Here is a 23,281-nt window from a genome sequence, read left to right as displayed (position 1 = left end):
AATCTTTCTTTCTTTTTAGCAGGAGGCTGGCAGGGAGGGAAGGGGGTGGATCGCAGATCAGGAGCACCGTGCACCAATAAAGCGTTTTAGACAACGTTTGGCTTTGGTTTGGGGTTTATTTGGTTGCTTTTCACAAAGCTGCATGGTTAGAGGATTCAGTTAATGAATCACAGAATCACAGACTGTTCGGGGTTGGAAGGGACCTCTGTGGGTCGTCTAGTCCAACCCCCTGCCAAAGCAGGGTCAATCATGGTTAACCTCTAACCATGGTTAGAGGCTTCAGTGATTTCTCTCCTTCACTTTGTTATAATTCTCATTAATTATACTGCTAATCTCTGCCCTGTAAATCAAAGCTCCAGCTCCTTTGAAGCTGTGACCCTCTTTTTGATTTATCCGTAGTGCTTAGTAAGCATCTAACTACAGGGGGGTTTTGTGTGTTATGACTTGCTGTAGTTGTGCTCAAGCCTACGGTGGAGCAGAGGTGAGTAATAACTCAGCAAACATCTGTGGCAACAGTGGGTTGTAATTGCTAATTAGGCAAATGTATAGTAATTTAGTAAGTGAGATATTTTAGCCATCCTACAGCTAATTATGTGCTGCATGGGTTTGAATAACATGTGAAGAACTAGAGGGAAAATGCACCACAAATTGGTCAGATTGCTTCATTAAACAGAGTTTGGATTTTCCTTGGGACACAGCTTTAATAAACCAGTTTAAGTAGACCGTTTCCTTTAGGAATTCAGGCGTAAGTCACTGCCTGAAAAAATGTCATGAATTATTCAGAGCAGAGCTCAGCCATTGCTGCGCTTTGGTCCCTGCTGCACAGGGGAACGCTACCTCCTGTCCCAGTGTTTGAGCTGCTGAAATTCCTGCAGGTTCTCCATAGGCATGGAGCACTGCAGGTTTGCTGAAAGATTATTATTTCCTCCCTGAATGCATAATCTGTGAAATACTTAGAAGCTGCTCAAGTAGTGGGTGTATTCTTTTCTTCCAAAATACATTTGTGGTGTGTGGGGGGACAGGAGGAGGAGGAAGGAGAGGAATGAAGTGGCGTGATCCATTTTCAATTTACCAACATTTTTAAATACAGTGGGCTGGATACTCCGCTCCGGCAAGTTTCTTTACTTAATACAACATGGTAAGTGGTGAATGTGGAAGATAAGTGGAAATCCTCATGGAAAACTCTTCCTTATTAGGGTTATTTCCATCTGCGTAGTGGTCTCTTCTACAGAATATCCCCTTCTTTCCTCCTCCTGGAATAGAAGAGGTGAGGCAGACCATGTGGTGGAGGGGGAAGGCATTGCTCCTCCGCTGGTGCTGCTCTCAGTTTTGCCAGAAATCACAGAATCATTAAGATTGGCAAAGACCTCTAAGATCATCACATCAAACTGTCACCCCAACACCACCATGCCTGCTAAACCATGTCCTCAAGTGCCACATCCACATGTTTTCTGAACCCCTCCAAGGATGGGGCCTCCACCACTGCCCTGGGCAGCCTGGTCCAATGCTTGACCACTCTTTCAGTGAAGAAATTTTTCCTGATGTCCAGTCTAAACCTCCCCTGATGCAGCTTGAGGCCATTTCTTCTCATCCTATTGCTGGTTACTTGGGAGAAGAGACCAACCTCCACCTCACTACCCCCTCCTGTCAGGGAGCTGTAGAGAGCGATAAGGTCTCCCCTCAGCCTCCTCTTCTCCAGACTGAACAGCCCCAGCTCCCTCAGCCATTCCTCATCAGACTTGTTCTCCAGACCCCTCCCCAGCCTCACTGCCCTTCTCTGGACACGCTCCAGCCCCTCAGTGTCCTTCTGGTAGTGAGGGGCCCAAAGCTGAACACAGCACTCCAGGTGCAGCCTCACCAGTGCCGAGCACAGGGTCACGATCTCCTCCCTGCTCCTGCTGGCCACCCCATTCCTGATCCAAGCCAGGCTGCCGTTGGCCTTCTCGGCCACCTGGGCACACTGCTGGCTCCTGTTCAGCCGGCTGTCGACCAGCACCCCCAGGTCCTTTTCCACCAGGTAGCTCTCCAGCCACTCCTCCCCAAGCCTGTAGTGTTGCGTGGGGTTGTTGTGACCCAAGGGCAGGACCCGGCACTTGACCTTGTTGAAATAGTGTTCTCAGCTCAGGAAGCCACAAACCAACCTCTCTGCTTCAGAGTCTGCTGCGTGATGTGTCGAAGGACAGCTTGGGCAAAGGAGAACTGAGTGCGTTGTTACCTACAAGGTGTTTTTAAAGGGTTTTTTAAAGGGTAGAATGTCCCTAGCCGTAGGGCCACATGCAGAGATGATGGAGCTGCACCTGCCGGCACAGCAGGATTAGGGCTTCTCGCGTCACAGCGCTGTCCTCCTCCTCTCCTGGCAGCCTAGTGTTGCTACATGGACCCAGTCTATAAAACAGATGACACTCTTATCTTCATCCCTTGTGTGGGCGAGAGGGAAGTCAAAGCAGAGCTGAGGAAGTGCCATGACTCTTTCCCAGCATGATGCCCCACGAGAGGTCCAAAGAGCTGCGTTCTGCATGGAGTCCGAGCTCTGGGCAGGAAGGAGGGAATTGAGAACAGCTTTTTGATCACAGAGGTTCCATACGGTAACAATACTTTATGTTCTATAAGATGTACGTCCTATAATAATTTGTTATTTATTGCGGAAATCAGTTATTCTAGACTTATATTCCCTTCTTCTTTCAGAGAGTATCCACCCTTCTTTGCCTGACATTTCATCCTTATTCGTGAGCAGCGTTAATAAAGCGGGTGTATAATGTCATTCTGTTTGCACCAGAAATGCCTGACTGTAGTATCCGTAGTTCATTCCAGTGAGGAAGAGGCAGTGAGGTAGACCGCCGAAAATGAAGCCTCATCTCTCTGCTTCTGGATGCTGTAAACAGGTTCAAATATTAATCAGAAGAACCTGACTTCTTCAGGTTGTAGCAGTAAATAGTGGCAGCAGTCAAGCCCGGGAAGCAATTAATTTACACAGTAATTAGCAATCAGTTGCCTTTACATGGAAATCAGAGGTTGGCAGCCTTTCTCAAGCACAGAGTGATCTGAAACTCGGTTCCAAAGCTAATTCCATCTTCCGTGTCCCAGCTTCAGTCAGGTAAAGATTGCTGTCGCGGGTTTGCTGCCAGACACTGAGGTTGAGGGACTGTTCTGCATTATCAGCAGGGCTGCAGACCTGCAGCTTCTCTTTCATGGCGTTTGCAACCGTACTTTTATTTATGCTTCAGCTTTCTGCAGTCTGTTTATTACTGCCAGAGAGCGTTTGCCTTTCTAGCAGGTCACGGGTAGGTGGCTGGTGTTAGTTCGGTGCATAGACCAGGCCACGTTAGCGATACAAATTTAGGATTTTGAAAGGTGTTTCAGTACTCAGCGTACAGGAACTCAACTGTTTCAAATATCCACGCACACGTGTGAAATAAGCCAGATTAAAGTTCTGTTTAATAATTCATAATTGCCAGGAGACTGTGGTATTAGTATGTAGACAGTTATATATATTGTTTAAATGTGTGCAGTTTGGTATAGGAAAAAAAAAAAGCTAGGTGCCTAGTAACAAGGCTTCATGCAACCTGTTCTGGATGCATTCAGGTCATATTTATTTCAGATTGACTTCCAGAATGATGTCTCTTGGAGCGTTTCCAAAAGATAATCAATGTATATGGTGTGATGAACAGACTATTTTTAAAACATGCGTGACCATTTGCTAGCTTTAGTTCGGTCATGATAGGCAGATGATCAGCTCCCAGTGAACTCCTAAGCAAGCTAAGTCATCCAGCACCATGATGGGGTCAAATTCATATGGTCGGGGGCCTGGGTTGCCCAGGACATTTGATGCAATAAGCAAGAAGTTCTCCAGCCTCCCACGTTGCTTATTAGGGACGTTGTCCCCTCCTGCTCCCCTCAGCTGACGGGTAGCACTGTGGAGTTTGGGCAGGATTTTGCCTAGGGACAGGAGATGGATATAGACACGGAAGACTAATAGTCACTGGTGACATCAAATGCGAATGGAATTTTCCAGCGTTGTTCTTGCTTATTGTGATTATCACCGAAACAAACAGCATCCCTGGCCAGGAGCCATGGTCGTCCGCTCTGGTGCTCCACAGGGAATAGAAGATGACCCTGCCTGGCACACACAGGATGGTGGAAAACCAGAAAATACAGACAGACACAACGGCAGGCAGGGGAGTACGAGGAAACGATGAGATGGAACCGAGCAGACTAAAAAGCAGCGTGCTCAGCAGCCGGTAACTCGAATGATGGGCACTTTTGTTTCCCCTTCTTTTTTTTTTTTCTCCATAAAGCAGGCATTTGATATACTCCTTATTTTTTACCAGTGAAATGTTAGTCCTGTCAGTAATTCATCCTCTGTGTTGGTTCCTATTGACTGAATCTTGACACTTTTCCCGAACACAACGCACATGACACAAAAATGAAAACGTGAGACTGGGTGCGGGGAGAACTTGCACACATGACCTTGAGAGGATGAAGAAGAAGATGAAAACCTCAGTAAAAAAGGACATCTGGCATGTTCGGGTAGTTTTCTTAGGAAAGGGTAGATGGTCAAGAACAGGGAAACAAACGTTTGCGTGTGCACCCTCTGCATCCGAGTGCTGTTCCTGTCACAGAATCAGAGAATGACAGAATGTTCGGGGTTGGAAGGGACCTCTGTGGGTCACCCAGCCCAACCCCTGCCGAAGCAGGGTCACCCACAGCAGGCTGCACAGCACCGCGGCCAGGCGGGTCTGGAATATCTCCAGAGAAGGAGACTCCACAACCTCCCTGGGCAGCCTGGGCCAGGGCTCCGTGACCCTCAGAGGGAAGAAGTTCTTCCTCCTGTTCAGCTGGAGCTTCCTCTGCTTCAGTTTGTGCCCGTTGCCCCTTGTCCTGTCGCTGGGCACCACTGGAAAGAGTCTGGCCCCATCCTCCTGACACCCACCCTGCAGATATTTAGAGGCATTTCTGAGGTCCCCTCTCAGCCTTCTCTTCTCCAGGCTGAACAAGCCCAGCTCCCTCAACCTCTCCTCGTAGGAGAGATGTTCCAGTCCCCTCATCATCCTCATAGCCCGATTTTGATCCTGATCTAAAGTCTGTAGAAAGTCCTTTGGTGGTCTTTGAATTGAGTCAGTAATTTGTTAACAGGATATTTCCATCTTCTGCTGCTGCTTCAAACTTACCAAAAACAAATTTAGAAACTCTCCCTGTTTACAAAGGAGATGACAGTGCTACTTGATTAAAAGGGGCATAATTTGTTGTCCCACTTAGCTCATTTTGTTGATTAGCCGCAACAGACGGTGATGCCCAATTCACTTTTTAAATGAGTAAATTTGGCACACGTGCATGACCGTTCCTTCTCTGCTTCGCCATCAGCAGGCTCCAACTCACGGGCGTTCGGCCACTATGGAAAGTGGGAGTTGTTTTCACTCAGTGTGGATCTTGTGTTCCCCATCTGTAGCCGCCTTTTTAGGGCCTGATCCTGCAAAACTATTACAAGAGCAGTTTCTGCTCAAACATCTGTTTACATTGCTGGTAATGGAGCTAAAAGCATAAATCAGAATTATGCCTATTAATAAAATGAAGTGGTTTTTAGATCTGGGCCCTGTATTCATAAGGTGGTTCCTGAATATCTGCAATAAATTGTGTAATAACCACCATTTGTTAATAGTATTTATCGTATTTACAGCTGTATGCACACACTGTGGGCACTTGAAAAACACAAAAAAAGGAGTGTAAAATCAGATAGGATAAAACAAAAAAGAGGCAGTTGAGGGGAGGTGGGATACAAGCTGGTTGCACATTCAGTGGCATCTGTTCTGGTGATTCTCTGCCCTTCCCAGGGAAGAAGGATTTTTCTGATGTCTGACCTGAATCTTTCCTGCTCTGCTTGATCGCTCCTGACTTTGTCCATAATATAATTTAGGTTTGGTGCATGTCTCCAGTCTCACGTAATCAGCTAATTAGCGTGGGTAGACATTATAACAGGTTTGGTTTAGGGCTTGCTGTTTCCATGCGCAGATTAGAAGATGGGGAATGGCCCCAGTTTAGACCAGCAGTGTTACTGGTTCCCCCAAGTCCCAGAGTGGGGCTGGGAGGTGGTTGCGAGACCAAGTCCGAGAGCTCTCCTGGTACCTGTCTGCGGTGTTCACATGGGTGACAGACCTGTTTGGTGCCATTACTCAGGGTTTCGATGGCATTTATAGCAGCCAAGGGCTTACCCTGCGGTGTTGAACAGTTGTGTGACTGCGGCAGTCTTGGGAGATTACGTCTGCTTCGTTTAGGGTGGCTCTTCACAGCCCGAACCCTTCCATCATTGCTTCATAGAATCATGAAGGTTGGAAAAGATCTCGAAGATCATCAAGTCCAACCGCCAACCCAACACCCCCATGCCTGCTAAACCGCGTCCTAAGTGCCACATCCACACGTTTTTTGAACCCCTCCAGGGATGGGGACTCCCCCACTGCCCTGGGCAGCCTGGTCCAATGCCTGACCACTCTTGCAGGAAAGACATTTTTCCCAATATCCAATCGAAATTGGATCTCACTGCTCGAACGTTCCCCGTGTGTTGCGTCTTACATCTCACCCAGAGCCCACCACAATTACAACGAGTCCTGCCTCCTTTCATTGATGCCTTTCATGATGTTGGTGTGGTTCTGGGGACCTGCAGCCATGTCCCAGCCCGGCATCTTACAGCCCTGGTTTTTGAGATGGGGTGACTGGAGGGAAGGCAGGAGCTTTTCAGATAGGGCAGGGAGGAACCTGGTTTGCTCATTTCTTGAAGAAAATACGGCAAGGGATTACGTGCTTTTCGTTGATGACTGCTAAGGAAGAGGTGTTCAGTAGCCACCTTGGCTGGTAGGCATTGTTTAGTATGTGATGGACTCGTTACGTCTTTAGATGAACTCTTACAAAATATGAAAGTAATTTTCTTCTGATTTTGCTCCAGATAAAACCCTGTATATACATGTATACATATATCATATATTTTTTTCTTAGCTGTGCAGGGCTATCACTGTTACATGACTTTACTTTTCAGTGACAGAGCTTGACGCAGACTCCCTGATGACGTCCATGTGTATCCTCACAAGCAGGAGGAGTTCTATGAGGACTAAAGATTTGGATATTGCCCTGCACCAGAAGTTTCGGTTGAAAGGTCTGGAGAAAGTTCAAGGATAGCAGATGTGAATTTGCTCAGCCTTTGTGGGTAAAGAAACGCTTGGAACGTTGAAAACCAATTAGAAAAAACACAGTCCAAAAATAGTGGTTTTGGGAAGACTGAGCATTTAACAAAGCAAAGAACTTTTGCTTTGGCACAGCGGGACCCTGCTGTGCAGCCGGCAATGAAACTGAACAGTTTTTAAATGTAAATAACTTGAAGAATACAAACAATGCAAAATTTGTGGCAAATTCAGAATCAGCTGTTCACTGAGTTTTACATTCGAGACTTCTTTCCTTACAGTATTGGCTTAAATTACAGAAACTTTCCCCCCCAGGGCTTCTTGCAAAACGTGTGGCGTTGCTCGTTGTTTATGGCAGGGCAAATGGGGAAAATAAATGAGCACGGGACGTGTTGGATTAAACGCTTCGTGGAAGCGTTTGGTGTGGTTTCAGCTTTCCTCTTCAGCTTTCACTTGTCATTTTCTGATTGTATGTTCTAGTTTTCCTTAGTCCATAAGATTAATTTTAGCTTCCCGTCATTATGGATTGATTGAATTACTTCATTTACTATTTAGTGGTTGTTATGCTATTATTCATAAAACATTAATATACTAACAAGTGGTGCAGGTGTGGTTAGTTGGCTAGGGCTATAAAAGGAGACTCAGTGGAAAGGCTGTCATCGACTGCAGACGGAATTCCCTGGGATTCACCAGGAGCACAGAAAATGCGTTATCTGTAAAGGCACAGGAGTAGCTGGTGCGTGGTGCCCTGTGTTGCCTACAGGATTACTGAGTTCAAGTGGGCTTCCAATTTTTTGTGTGGCAAAAAAAAAGCTCAGTGATCATACTGTTAAATCAGTTTCTCCTTCAGAATTCTGTCTCCCAGCTGCGTTAAAGAGTTCTCATCATAGCCTGGTGCAGGCAGCTGGTGAGTTTGACCATCAGTCTGATAGCCTCCACCATATAGAGCATCAAAAAGCATTTTTCTTTTATTAGCTTGATATTAAAAAAAATGGATTATGCATGTGTGGAGTGCGGCATTGTATTTTGCTCTTCATTTCTCTTTGTTCAGGTTACTAGCTGAAGCTACATTGAAACAAACATTAAAAGTAGGGTAGGAGGAAGTCCTTTAGTCTGTGCCTGTTCAGTTTTCTCTGAATGTAAGATTGTCTTCTCCCAGGAGTCCCAAACAGTTTTGTAGCTGCTCTGAGCATGGGAACAGAGCGTAGCAACGAGCGTGCACAGTTTATTTAGAGTCGCCCTTAACTTCTCCAGCTTGTTGGGGATTCACTTGGAGGTGTTTAAAAACACGTGTACATGTGGCACTTCGGGACATGGTTTAGTAGGAATAGTGGTGTTGGGTGGATGGTTGGTCTCGATGATCTTAGAGGTCTTTTCCAACCTATGATTCTATGAGAGGTCGCAAAGTTGCACTGTGCACCTTTCGGTTAATGGCTCAAAGGTAATAAAGAAGTTTATCTGCGCTCTGGCCTTGCCGTAGGTGTAGTTCTGTAAACACTGATGAGCAAATCTGTCTGTCTGGCAGGACAGCAGGCATGGGTTGGTCTGCTCTCTCCCCCTTGTCCATTCACAGCGTGCAGCAAAGGGGACTGCGGAGTCGGTGTGTCCGTTGGGATGGGGTTGCCTTGCCTCGGTGGGCCGGGAGGAGACCTTCCCCCACATCTGCTGAGGCTGGCGGGCTGGGTTTGCTGCTCACGACATGGGAGTTTCACGGGAAATCTCTTTGTGTCGCGATTTCCCTGTGAAGACGTGCTGTATGGTATCAGGAAAATGTCTGTGAGTCCAGGCCAACCTTAATTTTGTGTAAAGCCATTTGGATGAGCTTTTTTTTTTTCTATTTTTTTTTTTCTATTTTTTCTTTCCAAAAAACCCTCTACCAGTTAAGATGCCACGTGGATTTGTTAGAACAGTTTTCAGCCAGAACAGGAAGATGTTGAAATAGCCACAGGTCAGTGAAAAATACCTGGCAGGAACTTGGTAATCTCAGTTTGACCTTCTGCACGCTTGCACATACATTAAAAAAAATATACGTGTAGAACAGAGGCTAGAGCAGTGAATTTGCTCTTAAACTGGTACCCTCAATACTTTGAAACCCTGGAGGCTTCTGCACAGAAATGGATTCAACAAAAAGAGCTCCTTTCCACTGCCTTTCTTTGTCTTCACGTACCTTTGCTTTCAATAGGGCTTTTGTGAATAAAATGCCCGAAGGTGAGAAGAAGAGCACTCAATGTAAATGTCGCTTTATGTGGCTTCGACAGAGCGAAAAAGCTGCGGGGCAGCTGGAAGCCACGTCCCGCAGTCTGCAGGCACGAGGTGGTGAGCCCTGCAATGCCAGCAGGCTGTGCTGCCATCCAGCGAGACCTGGACAGGCTGGAGAGTTGGGCAGAGAGGAACCTGATGAGGTTCAACAAGGGCAAATGCAGGGTCCTGCACCTGGGGAGGAACAACCCCAGGCACCAGTACAGGCTGGGGCGGAGCTGCTGGAGAGCAGCTCTGCGGAGAGGGACTGGGAGTGCTGGGGGACGACAGGGTGACCATGAGCCAGCAGTGTGCCCTGGGTGCCAAGAAGGCCAATGGGATCCTGGGGTGCATTAGGAGGAGTGTGGCCAGCAGGGCGAGGGAGGTTCTCCTCCCCCTCTGCTCTGCCCTGGTGAGGCCCCATCTGGAGTACTCTGTCCAGTTCTGGGCTCCCCAGTTCAAGAAAGATGAGGAGCTACTGGAGAGAGTCCAGCGGAGGGCTACGAGGATGAGGAGGTGACTGGAGCATCTCTCCTACGAGGAGAGGCTGAGGGAGCTGGGCTTGTTCAGCCTGGAGAAGAGAAGGCTGAGAGGGGACCTTAGAAATGCCCGTAAATATCTGCAGGGTGGGTGTCAGGAGGATGGGGCCAGACTCTTTCCAGTGGTGCCCAGCGACAGGACAAGGGGCAACGGGCACAAACTGCAGCAGAGGAAGTTCCAGCTGAACATGAGGAAGAACTTCTTCCCTCTGAGGGTGACGGAGCCCTGGCCCAGGCTGCCCAGAGGGGCTGTGGAGTCTCCTTCTCTGGAGATGTTCAAGACCCGCCTGGACAAGGTCCTGTGTAGCCTACTGTGGGTGACCCTGCTTTGGCAGGGGGTTGGACTAGATGACCCACAGAGGTCCCTTCCAACCCCTACCATTCTGTGATTCTGTGATTCTGTGAATTTGGCTCGGTTTTCCTTTGGCAGCCTTCTGTCTGAGGCTGAGGGGCCTGATGGGCCAAAAATTGCAAGGATTGTACTGAAGAAGTAAAATGGATTTTTAATTAAGAGGCTGAAGAAACAGGTGTTTTCTCGTATTTGTTGAAGCTTCCCCCACTGTGGAATTTTGGCGTGATGTCTGACACAACGTTGTGGTTTTGCTTCCAGTTTCGTGTCCAAGAAGAGCCTTGATTTCTCTGATCCGCAGTGGCAGATCGTGGCAGTAGCCAGGCAGGGTAGGGATGTCCTTGCGGAAGGATGCTGCAGCAGCTGGTACAAGTATACATCAGGCCAGAAAGCTGAAATGATGGGAGCGTCCCACATTGTCTGTTGGAGACTGTAGAAAATCCGTAGTAAAAATGGTGGGAGGATTGAAGGCTGGCCTGGAAATACCCAGCATAACGCAGCGTACGTCTGTTGAAAAGCACATAAGCTCCATCCCATGCTAAAGGAGTCGCTGAGGGGTGTGGGACGGGAGAATTAATCTATATCTGAACTCAGCACAGCCTTCCTTTCCAGTCAGCAGGGAGAGAAGGGCAGATTTACTAAGGCCTCTTTCACAGATCTGCCTTCGTCTGATACAAATCAAAGCCTGAAGGCACCCGTTTCGCTGTCAGCTGAACGGACGTTTGGACGGCTGCCTCAGACAGAGACATATGTTTGGATGAGTCCCGCTCTGGAAATCCTTCCAGACTTCGGCCGACCGTCGGTCAGCTTTGGCTGAGCTGATGTTGAGCCGCTTCTGTGTTTGAGCATATTCATTTAGCATCTCTTTTCCCCACTTATATATATGATTGTTTTGTAAATAATAATTAAAATTTAAGAACTATGTCTGATGGCCTTTAGGAATTTGGCGTGACAATGTTATAGGCAAAGCTTTTGATTTTTGCAGCTGTGAAGCTGTAATGATACGCTCGTCAAGATCCCAGTCCACTGAGAACCCTCAAACTTAGCACACCTGTGCTTTTGTTATACAAAAACCCATCAGACGTTGGAAATCTCTGCAGCCGGGCCAGACTGGTGCAGCAGTCTGACCTCTTTGAAATGAGGGAGTCTTCCAAACAAGTTGCAAAGGCGTTTCTTTGCATCCAGATGGATTTTCTGCATTTTGTTTATTCTCATTCCTAAAATACACATCTTTTCAGTGCGGTGTATGTGTATAATATATACTTCTGTTGAGTGCTGTGTAACATCGTCATTATAAAGAATTTTTGCCCTCACAGAAAAGAAGATGCGTGGTGACCACAGAATCACAGAATGGCAAGGGTTGGCAGGGACCTCTGTGGGTCACCCAGTCCAACCCCCTGCCCAAGCAGGGTCACCCACAGCAGGCTGCACAGGACCTTGTCCAGGCGGGGCTTGAACATCTCCAGAGAAGGAGACTCCACAGCCTCCCTGGGCAGCCTGGGCCAGGGCTCTGTCACCCTCAGAGGGAAGAAGTTCTACCTCATCTTCAGCTGGAACTTCCTCTGCTTCAGTTTGTGCCCGTTGCCCCTTGTCCTGTCGCTGGGCACCACTGGAAAGAGTCTGGCCCCGTCCTCCTGACACCCACCCTGCAGATATTTAGAGGCATTTCTAAGGTCCCCTCTCAGCCTTCTCTTCTCCAGGCTGAACAAGCCCAGCTCCCTCAGCCTCTCCTCATAGGAGAGATGCTCCAGTCCCCTCATCATCCTCATAGCCCTCCGCTGGACTCTCTCCAGCAGTTCCTCATCTTTCTTTAAGTGGGGAGCCCAGAACTGGACACAGCACTGCAGATGGGGCCTCACCAGGGCAGAATAGAGAGGGACCACTTAGCAGCTTGTTCCTTGGAGATCCACGACCTGAGCTAGACTGGAGGCTGCAGAGTAGTTCACAGAGCCGCCAGATGTACTGTGCCTTTCCTTGGCCAGAGTCCCAGCAGGTGGCTGAGGAGCTGTTTGGGCAGGTACTTGTGCGTGGTGACATGAGCCCTGGAATACCTACTTCTGCAAATAACGAGCTGGGTCTTAGCTGTGGTCGTAATTAAAGTACACAGCTAAGGAGATAACGATGCGGTTCCAGTATCCCTCGGTAAATATTTGTCTGTGAAACTTGAGCCCAGCGTGAGGTGAGCTATTGGCGGGCACTTTGTGTGGGTGTCTTTTTTTTTTATTTTATCTGTGTGCTTTTGGTGGAAGTTAAAGAATTAAAGCCAGAGTCTACATACATGAGCAGGCCTGTATCCACAGAATCACAGAATGGTAGGGGTTGGAAGGGACCTCTGTGGGTCATCTAGTCCAACCCTCCTGCCGAAGCAGGGTCACCTACAGTAGGCTGTAGAGGAATAGCGTGCGTTCGTGATTTTGGGGGCCAACGGGAAGGATGGAGAGGGGCTTTTCACAAGGGTGTGCAGTGATAGGACAAGGGGGAACGGCTCTAAACTACAAGAGGGCAGATTTAGGTGAGATATTGGGAAGAAATTCTTCCCCATGAGGGTGGTGAGGCCCTGGCCCAGGTTGCCCAGAGAAGCTGTGGCTGCCCCCTCCCTGGCAGGGCTCAAGGCCAGGTTGGATGGAGCTCTGAGCACCGTGGTCTGGTGGAAGATGTCCCTACTCATGGCAGGAGGGTTGGAACCAGGTGATCTTCAAGGTCCCTTCCAACCCTACCATTCCATGATTCTATGATTTGGCAGCCCAGCTGAGTGGCTGGGTGAGGCTGGAGCCCCAGGTCCTTTGCTGGATCCCCGCCGCATTCTCACCCTGCATTTTGGGAGTGCTTCCGACCGCTCCGGGCTGTTGCCCCAGCCTCCCCACCACATCCCCCCAGTAGGTACGTGCCTTCCTGCGCTCGCTGTCCTCAGCCGGGCAGGTGGCTACGTATTTAAATCGGATTAAGCTGCTACATAAAAGGGACAAAAGTTGTGTTTCAAGTTGTTTAATACTACAGTTATGATAATTTACAAAGTCAGAACAGTTTTTTCCCAGTCTTCTCTCAGTTTACTTCTCTGTTGGCACAGGCACAAACTGCACTTGCCCGTGTCCTGTGAGTCCGGTTTGATCCCCCGTTTTCCCTCTGCCCTCCACATCTTATTCCTCTGTGCATGTTATTGCTAAAGCCTGTCATATTTTCTCTGCAGAATTTCCCTTTTGCCATCTTCTCCCTGCCTGATTCAGCTCCATCACCCTCTCTCCTTCAGGACCTCCACTGACGCTCCAAGCTATGAACAGTAGCATTAAAACTAATTTGTATTTGCCTTGATTCCACCGTGACCTCGCGTTAGTCTGGTTCCCTGTTAATACTCTGCCTGTAAAATGCCGGGGAGACAACAAACCTCATTACAACCTGTTTTTTCCTAACATAATAGCAGCAGTACTCCAGTTTGTGAAGTACAAGCTGGTTGAACCCTTAGCTGATGCTTCATTTAATTAATGGGAGGACACACAGTGTGCTAGCAGGCTGGTATTCCTCTCGGAGAGAAAATGATAATTACCAAACCCTACAAGTGATTTGTGAACAGCAGACTGGTGTTTTTCCTCAACTGACTGATCCAACACTTCAGCAATGTGATTATCTCTTATTACAGCCGTTTGGCCACTCTGCCTCACGTTCCGAGATGAAAGCTGATATATTTTTTTAGTATACACGTTAAAGATGATTCAGTCCTTTAAAATCACCGTGCAAACGCACCATGGCACTGTTAGAGTATTTTCCACCTACAGTGCTATGGTGCCATTCCCACTGCTGTGGTGAGCAGTGTTATGCTTGGATCGCTGGAGAAACGGTGAGGAAATGGTTGCAAATATGTTTTGCTTAAGCAGTTTATCTTCCTAGTGCAGCTGGGGTTTTTATTTCACACTCAAATGCACGAGTAAAATATCAGGCACGTATTTTTCTAGCCTGTGAAGCAGCTGAGTACAGCAAGCAGGGAGCTGGAGCCCTTTAGTAAGGGCTCCGTGTTGAAGTAAGTATTTATATCTCTTCAAGAGTATCCTAAACAGACAGACCTTTTTGTTTGCCTGCCTTCTTATCGGAGCCTACCATCAGAGTATCAAAGCGTTTCGTAGTCTTCCCAGGGCCCTTACACTCCAGTAACCCCATGGAAAAGGGAGGCGGCCATACTGGGATTCTACAGGTGGGAAGCTGGGGGACAGAGGCGTGCGGGGGCCGTCTGTACCCTGGAACAGAAGGGCACGAGCGATCGGTTGCCATCACGTCAGGACCGGCCCCAGGGCTTCCCGTGAGGGCTGGCGCACCGTGCTGGGCGGCGGTGGTCCCACGGGAGGGTCTCCAGCCGGAGCCACCCACAGACCTCGTAGAGACTTTGCGAGGTGTTCAGGCCAGAGCGCTCAGGGCACGTCACTGACCTGGGAGCAGGACTCGAGCTGTAGTGGAGGACAAAAAATGAAAGCCTTCTCTATCAAGTGATTTTTTTTTTTAAATGTGGTGATGTATACTGTCCCCTACTATTGCATGTAGCCTTCATAACCCTGTTTAGTGATGATGCAGCATCATCCTAAGAACCAGAGAATCATTAAGGTTAGAAAAGACCTCTAAGATCATTAAGTCCAACAAGAATACTTCCAGAAGTAGCAACAATTTCTGCTAGGCACTGGATCCAGACTTACTTGCAGTTGGTTCCTTGGTGAAGCAGCAGCAAGTGTTCTTCTTTTGCCTGTTCACCATCAGAAACAACCGGTAGTGGACCTTACAACTCTGCTGAGATGTAAAGGCCGAAGGCACAGCTGTAAACTGTACCAAGAAGGATGTTGGTCAAGATATTCCCGCTTTTATTTACGGTAGCTCAGAGCAATATAGCCGAGTTCTTTGTCCTTTAATGATGTGACTCATTTTGAGACTGTTTCTGTGTAAGTTCACAAATGTATTTGAGTATTTGTAGAGTGCTGCTGTATGAGTAAGGCTGGCCAGCTGTTTGGGTTTTTTGGTGACCAGATGGTTCTGCTTTTGTTCTGCTTTTTTTAACCCCTTACTTCAACAGGGGGGTTTGTGAGCTCATTCTACTCGCCACTCCACATAAACCTCCAACTCGTGGACTTCACCAGTTTACCCAGTAGATTGTATCTGCTGCTTTTGCTCTCTGTGGTTCCTCTCTTCACATTTAGTTTGTTTGATCTGAGCTGAACCTCAATTGTAGAAACATGCATTAGGGAGAAGAAAGAATAAAATGTAAGATAAAAAGTTAGAACTGGAGCGGGGTGCTAAAGAGAGCGTAATACTTTTTCTCTTTGGAAAAAGGTCTGCTGGGTTTGACAGGGACTGATAGTGTTGCTCTCCACAGAAATTGCTCTAAGGTTTCTGTTTTCCACCAGGTTTCGACCTGCTTGGTGGAATTCCGAATGCACGATAACACTTTCTGTTCACATTTGTGAAAGGTCTGGGAAAGAAATCCCAACCTCTCTAAAAATTATTGTGTATTATTTAACTCTGTATGACCTTTTGAGAAGGTAGGCGACCTGTGCTTGAAGGCCAAATACGGACCTGGCACAACGTCCAGTGAATTCACTGTGAGTTCCACATCCTCCTCCAAGGGCTCAAGAAGTCCGATCCATTGTTGTTAAAGCAAATGTTGATTTGACAGCAGAGGACAAAACAACCAGGCTCATTTAGGGTAGTACTGCTCAGTCTACAGCTGTCCAGACCACAACAGAAGCCAGAACTTGGATTCCAAACCATTTAAAATGGAAGATTTCTTTTTGAAATTTTATTCCAGCTGCAGGAGATGGGCTTAGGAAGAGGCTAATGAAAATGCTCCTATACATATTTTCTTGTGTTAGCACAGAGAAGTGCTCTCCTTTCCTCTTTCTTCAAGTATTCCAGTTCATTGCCCTCCCTCCCCTAGTCTGTGCGGTTCTACCACGTGCTTTCCTCAAGCCGCCAGGAACATCCATCTCACTTCTGTCACAGGATCATGCTTCTTGTGCAAACATAAATATTTAGAGAAGTTTACAAAAGATTAAGCTTCATCAAGCCAAGCATTCCTGCTAATGCAGCGTCGGGACAAGTCAGCAGGAGCACGAGCCTGGGCTGCCGCGCACAGCTGTTGCAAGACCCAACTATGGAACATTCATTTTTGACTCCATCAGCCTCACTGATCAAAACCAGTTTGGAAGTTGGCTCGTGGTTTTCTCCAGAGTGAAATCCACTCCATCAAAACAGCTTCTTCAGTGCGCGCAGAAGTCCAGGCTTTGTCTGTATTGGGACTCTCTTTCCTCAGTGTTATTATCATTATAAATTTCCTAATGTGTATAGGCTGCGCTTGCTGGAACAGTGGAAAAAATAATCCATGTTAGAGAAGTTCCTGAGATGCAGCTCAGGTGAGACACAGCTGGGATATCTGCCCATAGTGCTTGTGCTCTGATAGTTCGGATCTCACTCTGGGCATCAGTACCTGAGAAAAATTATGCCACAATCAATCTTGCCTTCATACAGGGAGAATTCAAAAGACATACACCAACAGGCTGTGCTGCCATCCAGCGAGACCTGGGCAGGCTGGAGAGTTGGGCGCGGAGGAACCTGATGAGGTTCAACAAGGGCAAGGGCAGGGTCCTGCACCTGGGCTGACCTGCTGGAGAGCAGCTCTGTGGAGAGGGACCTGGGTGTCCTGGTGGACGACAAGCTGACCATGAGCCAGCAGTGTGCCCTGGTTGCCAAGAAGGCCAATGGTCTCCTGGGGTACATTTGGAGGAGTGTGGCCAGCAGGTCGAGGGAGGTTCTCCTCCCCCTCTACTCTGCCCTGGTGAGGCCCCATCTGCAGTGCTGTGTCCAGTGCTGGGCTCCCCAGTTCAAGAAAGATGAGGAGCTACTGGAGAGAGTCCAGCAGAGGGCTACGAGGATGATGGGGGGACTGGAGCATCTCTCCTACGAGGAGAGGCTGAGGGAGCTGGGCTTGTTCAGCCTGAAGAAGAGAAGGCTGAGAGGGGACCTTAGAAATGCCTCTAAATATCTGCAGGGTGGGGGTCAGGAGGACGGGGCCAGACTCTTTCCAGTGGTGCCCAGCAACAGGACAAGGGGCAATGGGCACAAACTGAAGCAGAGGAAGTTCCAGCTGAACAGGAGGAAGAACTTCTTCCCTCTGAGGGTGACGAAGCCCTGGCCCAGGCTGCCCAGGGAGGCTGTGGAGTCTCCTTCTCTGGAGATATTCCAGACCCGCCTGGCTGCGGTGCTGTGCAGCCTGCTCTGGGTGACCCTGCTTGGGCAGGGGGTTGGGCTGGGTGACCCACAGAGGTCCCTTCCAGCCCCAAACATTCTGTGATTCTGTGACATAAATGATAGGGGAAAATCCCAAGTAAGTAAGAATATTAAAAAGTGAACCACAAAACTGTTGTTTTTTCTAGGAAGGTAAAACAAACAAACAGAAGTCATGCCAGAATTCATGCAGCGGAAGAAGTAAGAAGAATACAGAAATACACGCAGGGGAAATGGATGCATGTGTGGAAACACATTGGTGTGTATTTCCTTTAAGGGGCTGTGTCCATCTTCAGTCTCAAGTACTGGCAGCTCAGATTTTTGCTCCAGTTAGGAATGGATTTCTCGTACCAGCTGAAATGCTGTCGACCCCTTGGACAGCTCACCATTAACGCCATGGTGGTGACCATCAGTGGAGAAGGCACGGTCTGGCGCGCTGCTCTTCAAATCCGCTTCGCTGTCCTTTTCTAGTGAGGAGACCGCAGGAAATCCGGAGGAAATCCTGCCTTCCTGGAAAAATATCCTTCTTCCTCCTAAGGCCCCGGGGAGCAGGCGGCTCGACATGACCGGGGGCATTTCTGCGCTGGGCAAATGGAAAGAGGAGCATCTTTCATGGGAAGCGGCTGAAGCCACGTTGTCTGAGGCACTGGGAACCACAGTGGACAAAAACCAGCTGGCCTGGACAAGTGGCGATGATATTTTGGGCAGGAGCGTTGGACGAGTTGACCCTCAGAAGCCCCTTCTCACCAATGTTTTTGTTTCTCAGTGAAGTCACGTAATCTAACAGGTTTTTTTTCCATCTTTAAAATTTTTGTTTCTCCGATAAACACTGCTAGGTCTGGTGTTTAGTCCCATTATTTTGAAATAATGTTTTTCTGAGATTTTAATTAAAGATCCATGTAATTAAAGTGGTTTTTTAATTGCAAGTTATGAATTAATTATGCTGTTCTCTGGGAAGGCTAGAATTTTTTAAGCATTTCCCAGCAAGCTGAATTATCATCACTTTAATACTGTCAATGCATTCCTGTAACTGAACACATTTCATGAACCTAAAGAAGTTAGATTAAATTTTGGAATGCAGTGAGGAATACGCTGAAGGTTGCAGGCTGTGACTTTGATGACTAACATGAACGGATAAACTGATGCTCACTCATCATTTAAGCTTGCAGATGTAGCTGAAATGACTCCGTGGTGCAGGCTGAAATGCAACCTGAGCAAATCAAAAAGGCTTTTGCTGTTTCCTTAAGGCAGTAGATCTCGTCCATGGTTTTTGAGGTTGAGGTGTCAGCTGAAAGGAGAAGGAAATCTGAGGAAGATACCCACCGTACGTGAAACTCGGGTTAGCTTATATTTTGTAGAGCTTTGTCTCCCAAATGTGTTCCAAAATTTAGATCTACCCCCTGCTTCGCCTGGTTCCAGTGATGGTCCTTGCATCGAGAGGAGTGTGGGCAGCAGGTCGAGGGGGGTTCTCCTTCCCCTCTGCTCTGCCCTGGGGAGGCCCCATCTGGAGTACTGTGTCCAGTTCTGGGCTCCCCAGTTCAAGAAAGATGAGGAGCTCCTGGAGAGAGCCCAGCAGAGGGCTACGAGGATGGTGAGGGGACTGGAGCATCTCCCCTACGAGGAGAGGCTGAGGGAGCTGGGCTTGTTCAGCCTGGAGAAGAGAAGGCTGCAAGGGGACCTTAGAAATGCCTCTAAATATCTGCAGGGTGGGGGTCAGGAGGACGGGGCCAGACTCTTTTCAGTGGTGCCCAGCGACAGGACAAGGGGCAACGGGCACAAACTGAAGCAGAGGAAGTTCCAGCTGAACAGGAGGAAGAACTTCTTCACTCTGAGGGTGACGGAGCACTGGCCCAGGCAGCCCAGGGAGGCTGTGGAGTCTCCTTCTCTGGAGATATTCCAGACCTGCCTGGACAAGGTCCTGTGCAGCCTGATCTGGGTGACCCTGCTTCGGCAGGGGGTTGGACTGGGTGACCCACAGAGGTCCCTTCCAGCCCCGACCATTCTGTGATTCTGTGATTCTGTGATTGGGTGCCCTTGAGCTGCAGCAACCTGAGAAAATGCCACGCGTTTTGGTCACTGTAGGGTAGCTGTCAGGGGAGAACCCGCGCGTGGAGCCAGCAGAACCCGGTCCTCCCAGACTCTGCCGGTGCACGACGCGGAGCCGGCGTCCGAGCGTGAGAGGTCTGGGGTGGAGAGGAAAGGGGGACGCGGGTCAGGAGTATTCTGTCTCTCACAGCCATTAAAGGCAGAAAAACACGAGGAGCGATCCTGGCAGTTACGTGCGTGGGAAACCCTTAAATCTCTTGGTGGAAACTGGGCATTGGTTTCAAGCATTTCCTTTCAGGCAAACCTTCAACTGTAGAAATTAGGATCAGAAAAATGATTTGCAGCCAGAGGATGGTTGTTTTCCTCGATTCTGGTAGCGTGCACAGAGCAGAGGATGCTTTCCAAACCAAGAACCTGTTCCAAAGCACGTGAGCGTGAAGAGGCAGGGTAGGGAAGAGCGGGGATGGAGCTGCGGTAGAGCGAGCGATCCGAGCAGTGCTGGACACGCATCGGAGGTTACAGCTGGTAGAAAGTGACCGTGATTTCTGTGGAGGAGAAAGGAACTGAATTTATTCTTATTTACTAAATGAATGTGGTTTGGCCAAATGTTTTGGTGAATGCGTTTTCATTTTCAGACGTCATTTCTGTTTTCCTCACGTTAATTTTTGAGAATGGGAAACAAATATTATACTTCCAGGTTTTATCAAGGTATTTTCTTTGGGCAAAAGGACAATTGCAGCAAAATTCCATTTAAAAATAACGTTTATGAGATTCCGGTTGTTTCTGTTGGGTGCAAAAATATTCAAACCTGTTCCTTAGTAAGCAATTCCCTTAGTCCTAGGAGACGAAACAAAAAGGTTTTGTCCTCAAAATCCACATGTTGGTTGTAGACAAGTTACATCAGGCAGTTTGAATAGGAAAAAGCACTTAAATTTTGGTTTACAAAACACTACAGAAATCAAAAGGCCTGTAAATGTGATCTTCCCCCACCACTCCGTCCTTGAAGAGCAGGGTCTTTCTTCCAGGTGTCTCTTCAGCCCAGGGACTTTCTGGGTCGCGGCACACTCTGCGTCGTCCCTCTGGGTCTCCCGTGGCCCAGTCGCGCTCTGTGCAGAGGAATGTGCCGCAAGAGCAGAAACCGAACAGCTAAACCCAATGCCGTCAGTCACAGCTGGCCGGATAGAAGCCTTCGTCCAACTTGAGTCTTTGAAAAGCGTGCAGTGGAAGTATTTTAGCAAAATAGCCTGGAAAATCCCAAGTATTTAAAGCCGATTCCTGCAAGCAGCACGTGTCATCCTTCTTTCCACCACCACCCCATTTTCACATCTCAATCATGAATTTGTTTTCTGTTGAGAAGGTTACGGGCACTAACTTTCCATTCTTTGAGGCAAATAGGGAGAGCCACTTTTAGCCGTGCCTTTTCTGTGTTATCTACTCATAAGAAGTGCTGCTTAAGACTAAGGGAGCTTTTTAAGATGGATTTAAATGATACCTTGATGGAGAATGAGAAAGTGTGTGGAGGGAAGTGTGCTGGAGCCGCTGTGGCACCGATATGAGCCCGTGCCACTCCGCTAGCAAGGTCTGTGATGGGCAGCCCAAGCGCTGCCGTGTATTTCTGTGTTTCAGCTTGCATATTCCATCTTTACCTAGTCATATCTGGGGGCTCGATAAGCAGAAGCAGCAGGCATGGCCCTGACATCACCCTCCCCAGCTGGTAACAGGCACGGGGGGTATTTTGGACAAGCGTTTGGTTCTACTTTCAAAATTTCATACGTGAGTACAGGCTTGGGACGGACCTGCTGGAGAGCAGCTCTGCGAAGAGGGACCTGGGTGTCCTGGTGGACGACAGGGTGACCATGAGCCAGCAGTGTGCCCTGGCTGCCAAGAAAGCCAATGGGATCCTGGGGTGCATTAGGAGGAGTGTGGCCAGCAGGACGAGGGAGGTTCTCCTCCCCCTCTACACTGCCCTGGTGAGGCCCCATCTGGAGTCCTGTGTCCAGTGCTGGGCTCCCCAGTTCAAGAAAGATGAGGAGCTACTGGAGAGAGTGCAGCGGAGGGCTACTAGGATGAGGAGGGGACTGGAACATCTCCCCTACGAGGAGAGGTTGAGGGAGCTGGGTTTGTTCAGCCTGAAGAAGAGAAGGCTGTGAGGGGACCTAATAAATGTTTATAAATATCTGCAGGGTGGGTGTCAGGAGGATGGGGCCAAGCTCTTTTCAGTGGTGCCCAGTGACAGGACAAGGGGCAATGGGCACAAACTGAGGCACAGGAAGTTCCGTCTGAACAGGAGGAAGAACTTCTTCCCTCTGAGGGTGACGGAGCCCTGGCCCAGGCTGCCCAGGGAGGTTGTGGAGTCTCCTTCTCTGGAGACATTCAAGACCCACGTGGACAAGGTCCTCTGCAGCCTGCTCTGGGTGACCCTGCTTGGGCAGGGGGTTGGACTAGATGACCCACAGAGGTCCCTTCCAACCCCTACTATTCTGTGATTCTGTGATTGAGGCGTCACAGAAGATGAGCTATAACAAACACCACGCTTCCTTAGGATGGCAGCTCTGATTTGGGGTTTTTTTTTTCTCTTGTTTCCTTCGCAGGAAGAAGGCATCGTGAAGGAGATAGACATCAGTCATCATGTGAAAGAAGGTTTTGAAAAAGCAGATCCTTCTCAGTTTGAGCTGCTGAAAGTATTAGGACAAGGTTCATACGGAAAGGTAATTTTAATGCCATCTAATCACCTAGCTTGAAAATGTCATGTTCTTTCTTAGAGTTCATTTACACTGGTAACATCCATTTGTAAATTATATTGTAAAGGTAAATAAGCAAGCCCAAACCCCTGCTATCTTCATTTTAATAATGTTTTTGTCTTTTAGCTGGATTACTTTATATAAAACAGTTGATGAGACAGTGCTTATGGCTCTGGACCTGGACTAATGAGCACTAGTGAGCAGTAGTAAGCATCGTTGTTAATGAAATTAGGCACCAACCCCCCCGTTTCCAACCTGCCCACCATGGAGGGGAGCATGCTGCTGCTGCTTAGTTGGGGGATGTAAAGAGGGACATCCAATGCCTTAAAGAAGTTAGCTGCCCAGTTCCTGCTGAGGGAAGATGGGCTCCAAGCACATTTCAAAGTCCCAGATTGCTCTTTAGGTCACACTCAGAGGACTGGGCGCTTTGCTGGGAGGATCCTGGAGTCAAATCCCAGTGCTGAAGAGAGCAATCGTTGCGACAAGAGGGAAAATACCTGCCTGACTGACCACGAGCTAATTTGTGTAGAAGCAACATTTTGATCTGAAGTCCAAGGCGTTTCTTAATCTCAAAGGCAATTCTTCTTCAGCAGGATTTGTCAGCTAGAAATGCGAATGGGAAGGAAAGATGGGGAGAAATAGGGAGGAGTCATTCAGTCTTAAACTCTTTCCATGGTATGAATAAAAAAGACTTTGAAACCTGTGGAACAGTGAGCCTAATTTGCAAGCTGAGCAGATGACACCACGCTGTGTGGTGCGGTTGATCCACCTGAGGGACGAGATGCCATCCAGAGGGACCTGGACAATTTGGAGAAATGGGGCCCATGTGAACCTCATGAAGTTCAACAGGGCCAAGCGCAGGGGTCCTGCACCTGAGTCGGGGCAATCCCCAGTATCAGCACAGGCTGGGGGATGGAAGGGATGGAGAGCAGCCCTCAAGAGAAGGAT

General features: G+C 48.4%; 1 protein-coding gene across 2 annotated transcripts in view; it reads left to right on the top strand.

Moving 5' to 3' along the window:
* RPS6KA2 (ribosomal protein S6 kinase A2) overlaps nt 1–23,281 on the top strand; it is a 293,472-nt gene that overhangs the window by 166,968 nt on the left and 103,223 nt on the right. For both annotated transcript variants that reach the window (XM_075411804.1, XM_075411814.1), the window contains one exon: nt 22,184–22,300. In XM_075411804.1, the coding sequence (XP_075267919.1) occupies nt 22,184–22,300 (117 nt within the window). The remainder of the gene's footprint in view (nt 1–22,183; nt 22,301–23,281) is intronic.

The sequence above is a fragment of the Opisthocomus hoazin genome, chromosome 2, assembly GCF_030867145.1.
Source record: "Opisthocomus hoazin isolate bOpiHoa1 chromosome 2, bOpiHoa1.hap1, whole genome shotgun sequence".
Taxonomy (NCBI): Eukaryota; Metazoa; Chordata; class Aves; order Opisthocomiformes; family Opisthocomidae; genus Opisthocomus; species Opisthocomus hoazin.
This window is presented reverse-complemented; position numbering and strand designations above follow the sequence as displayed.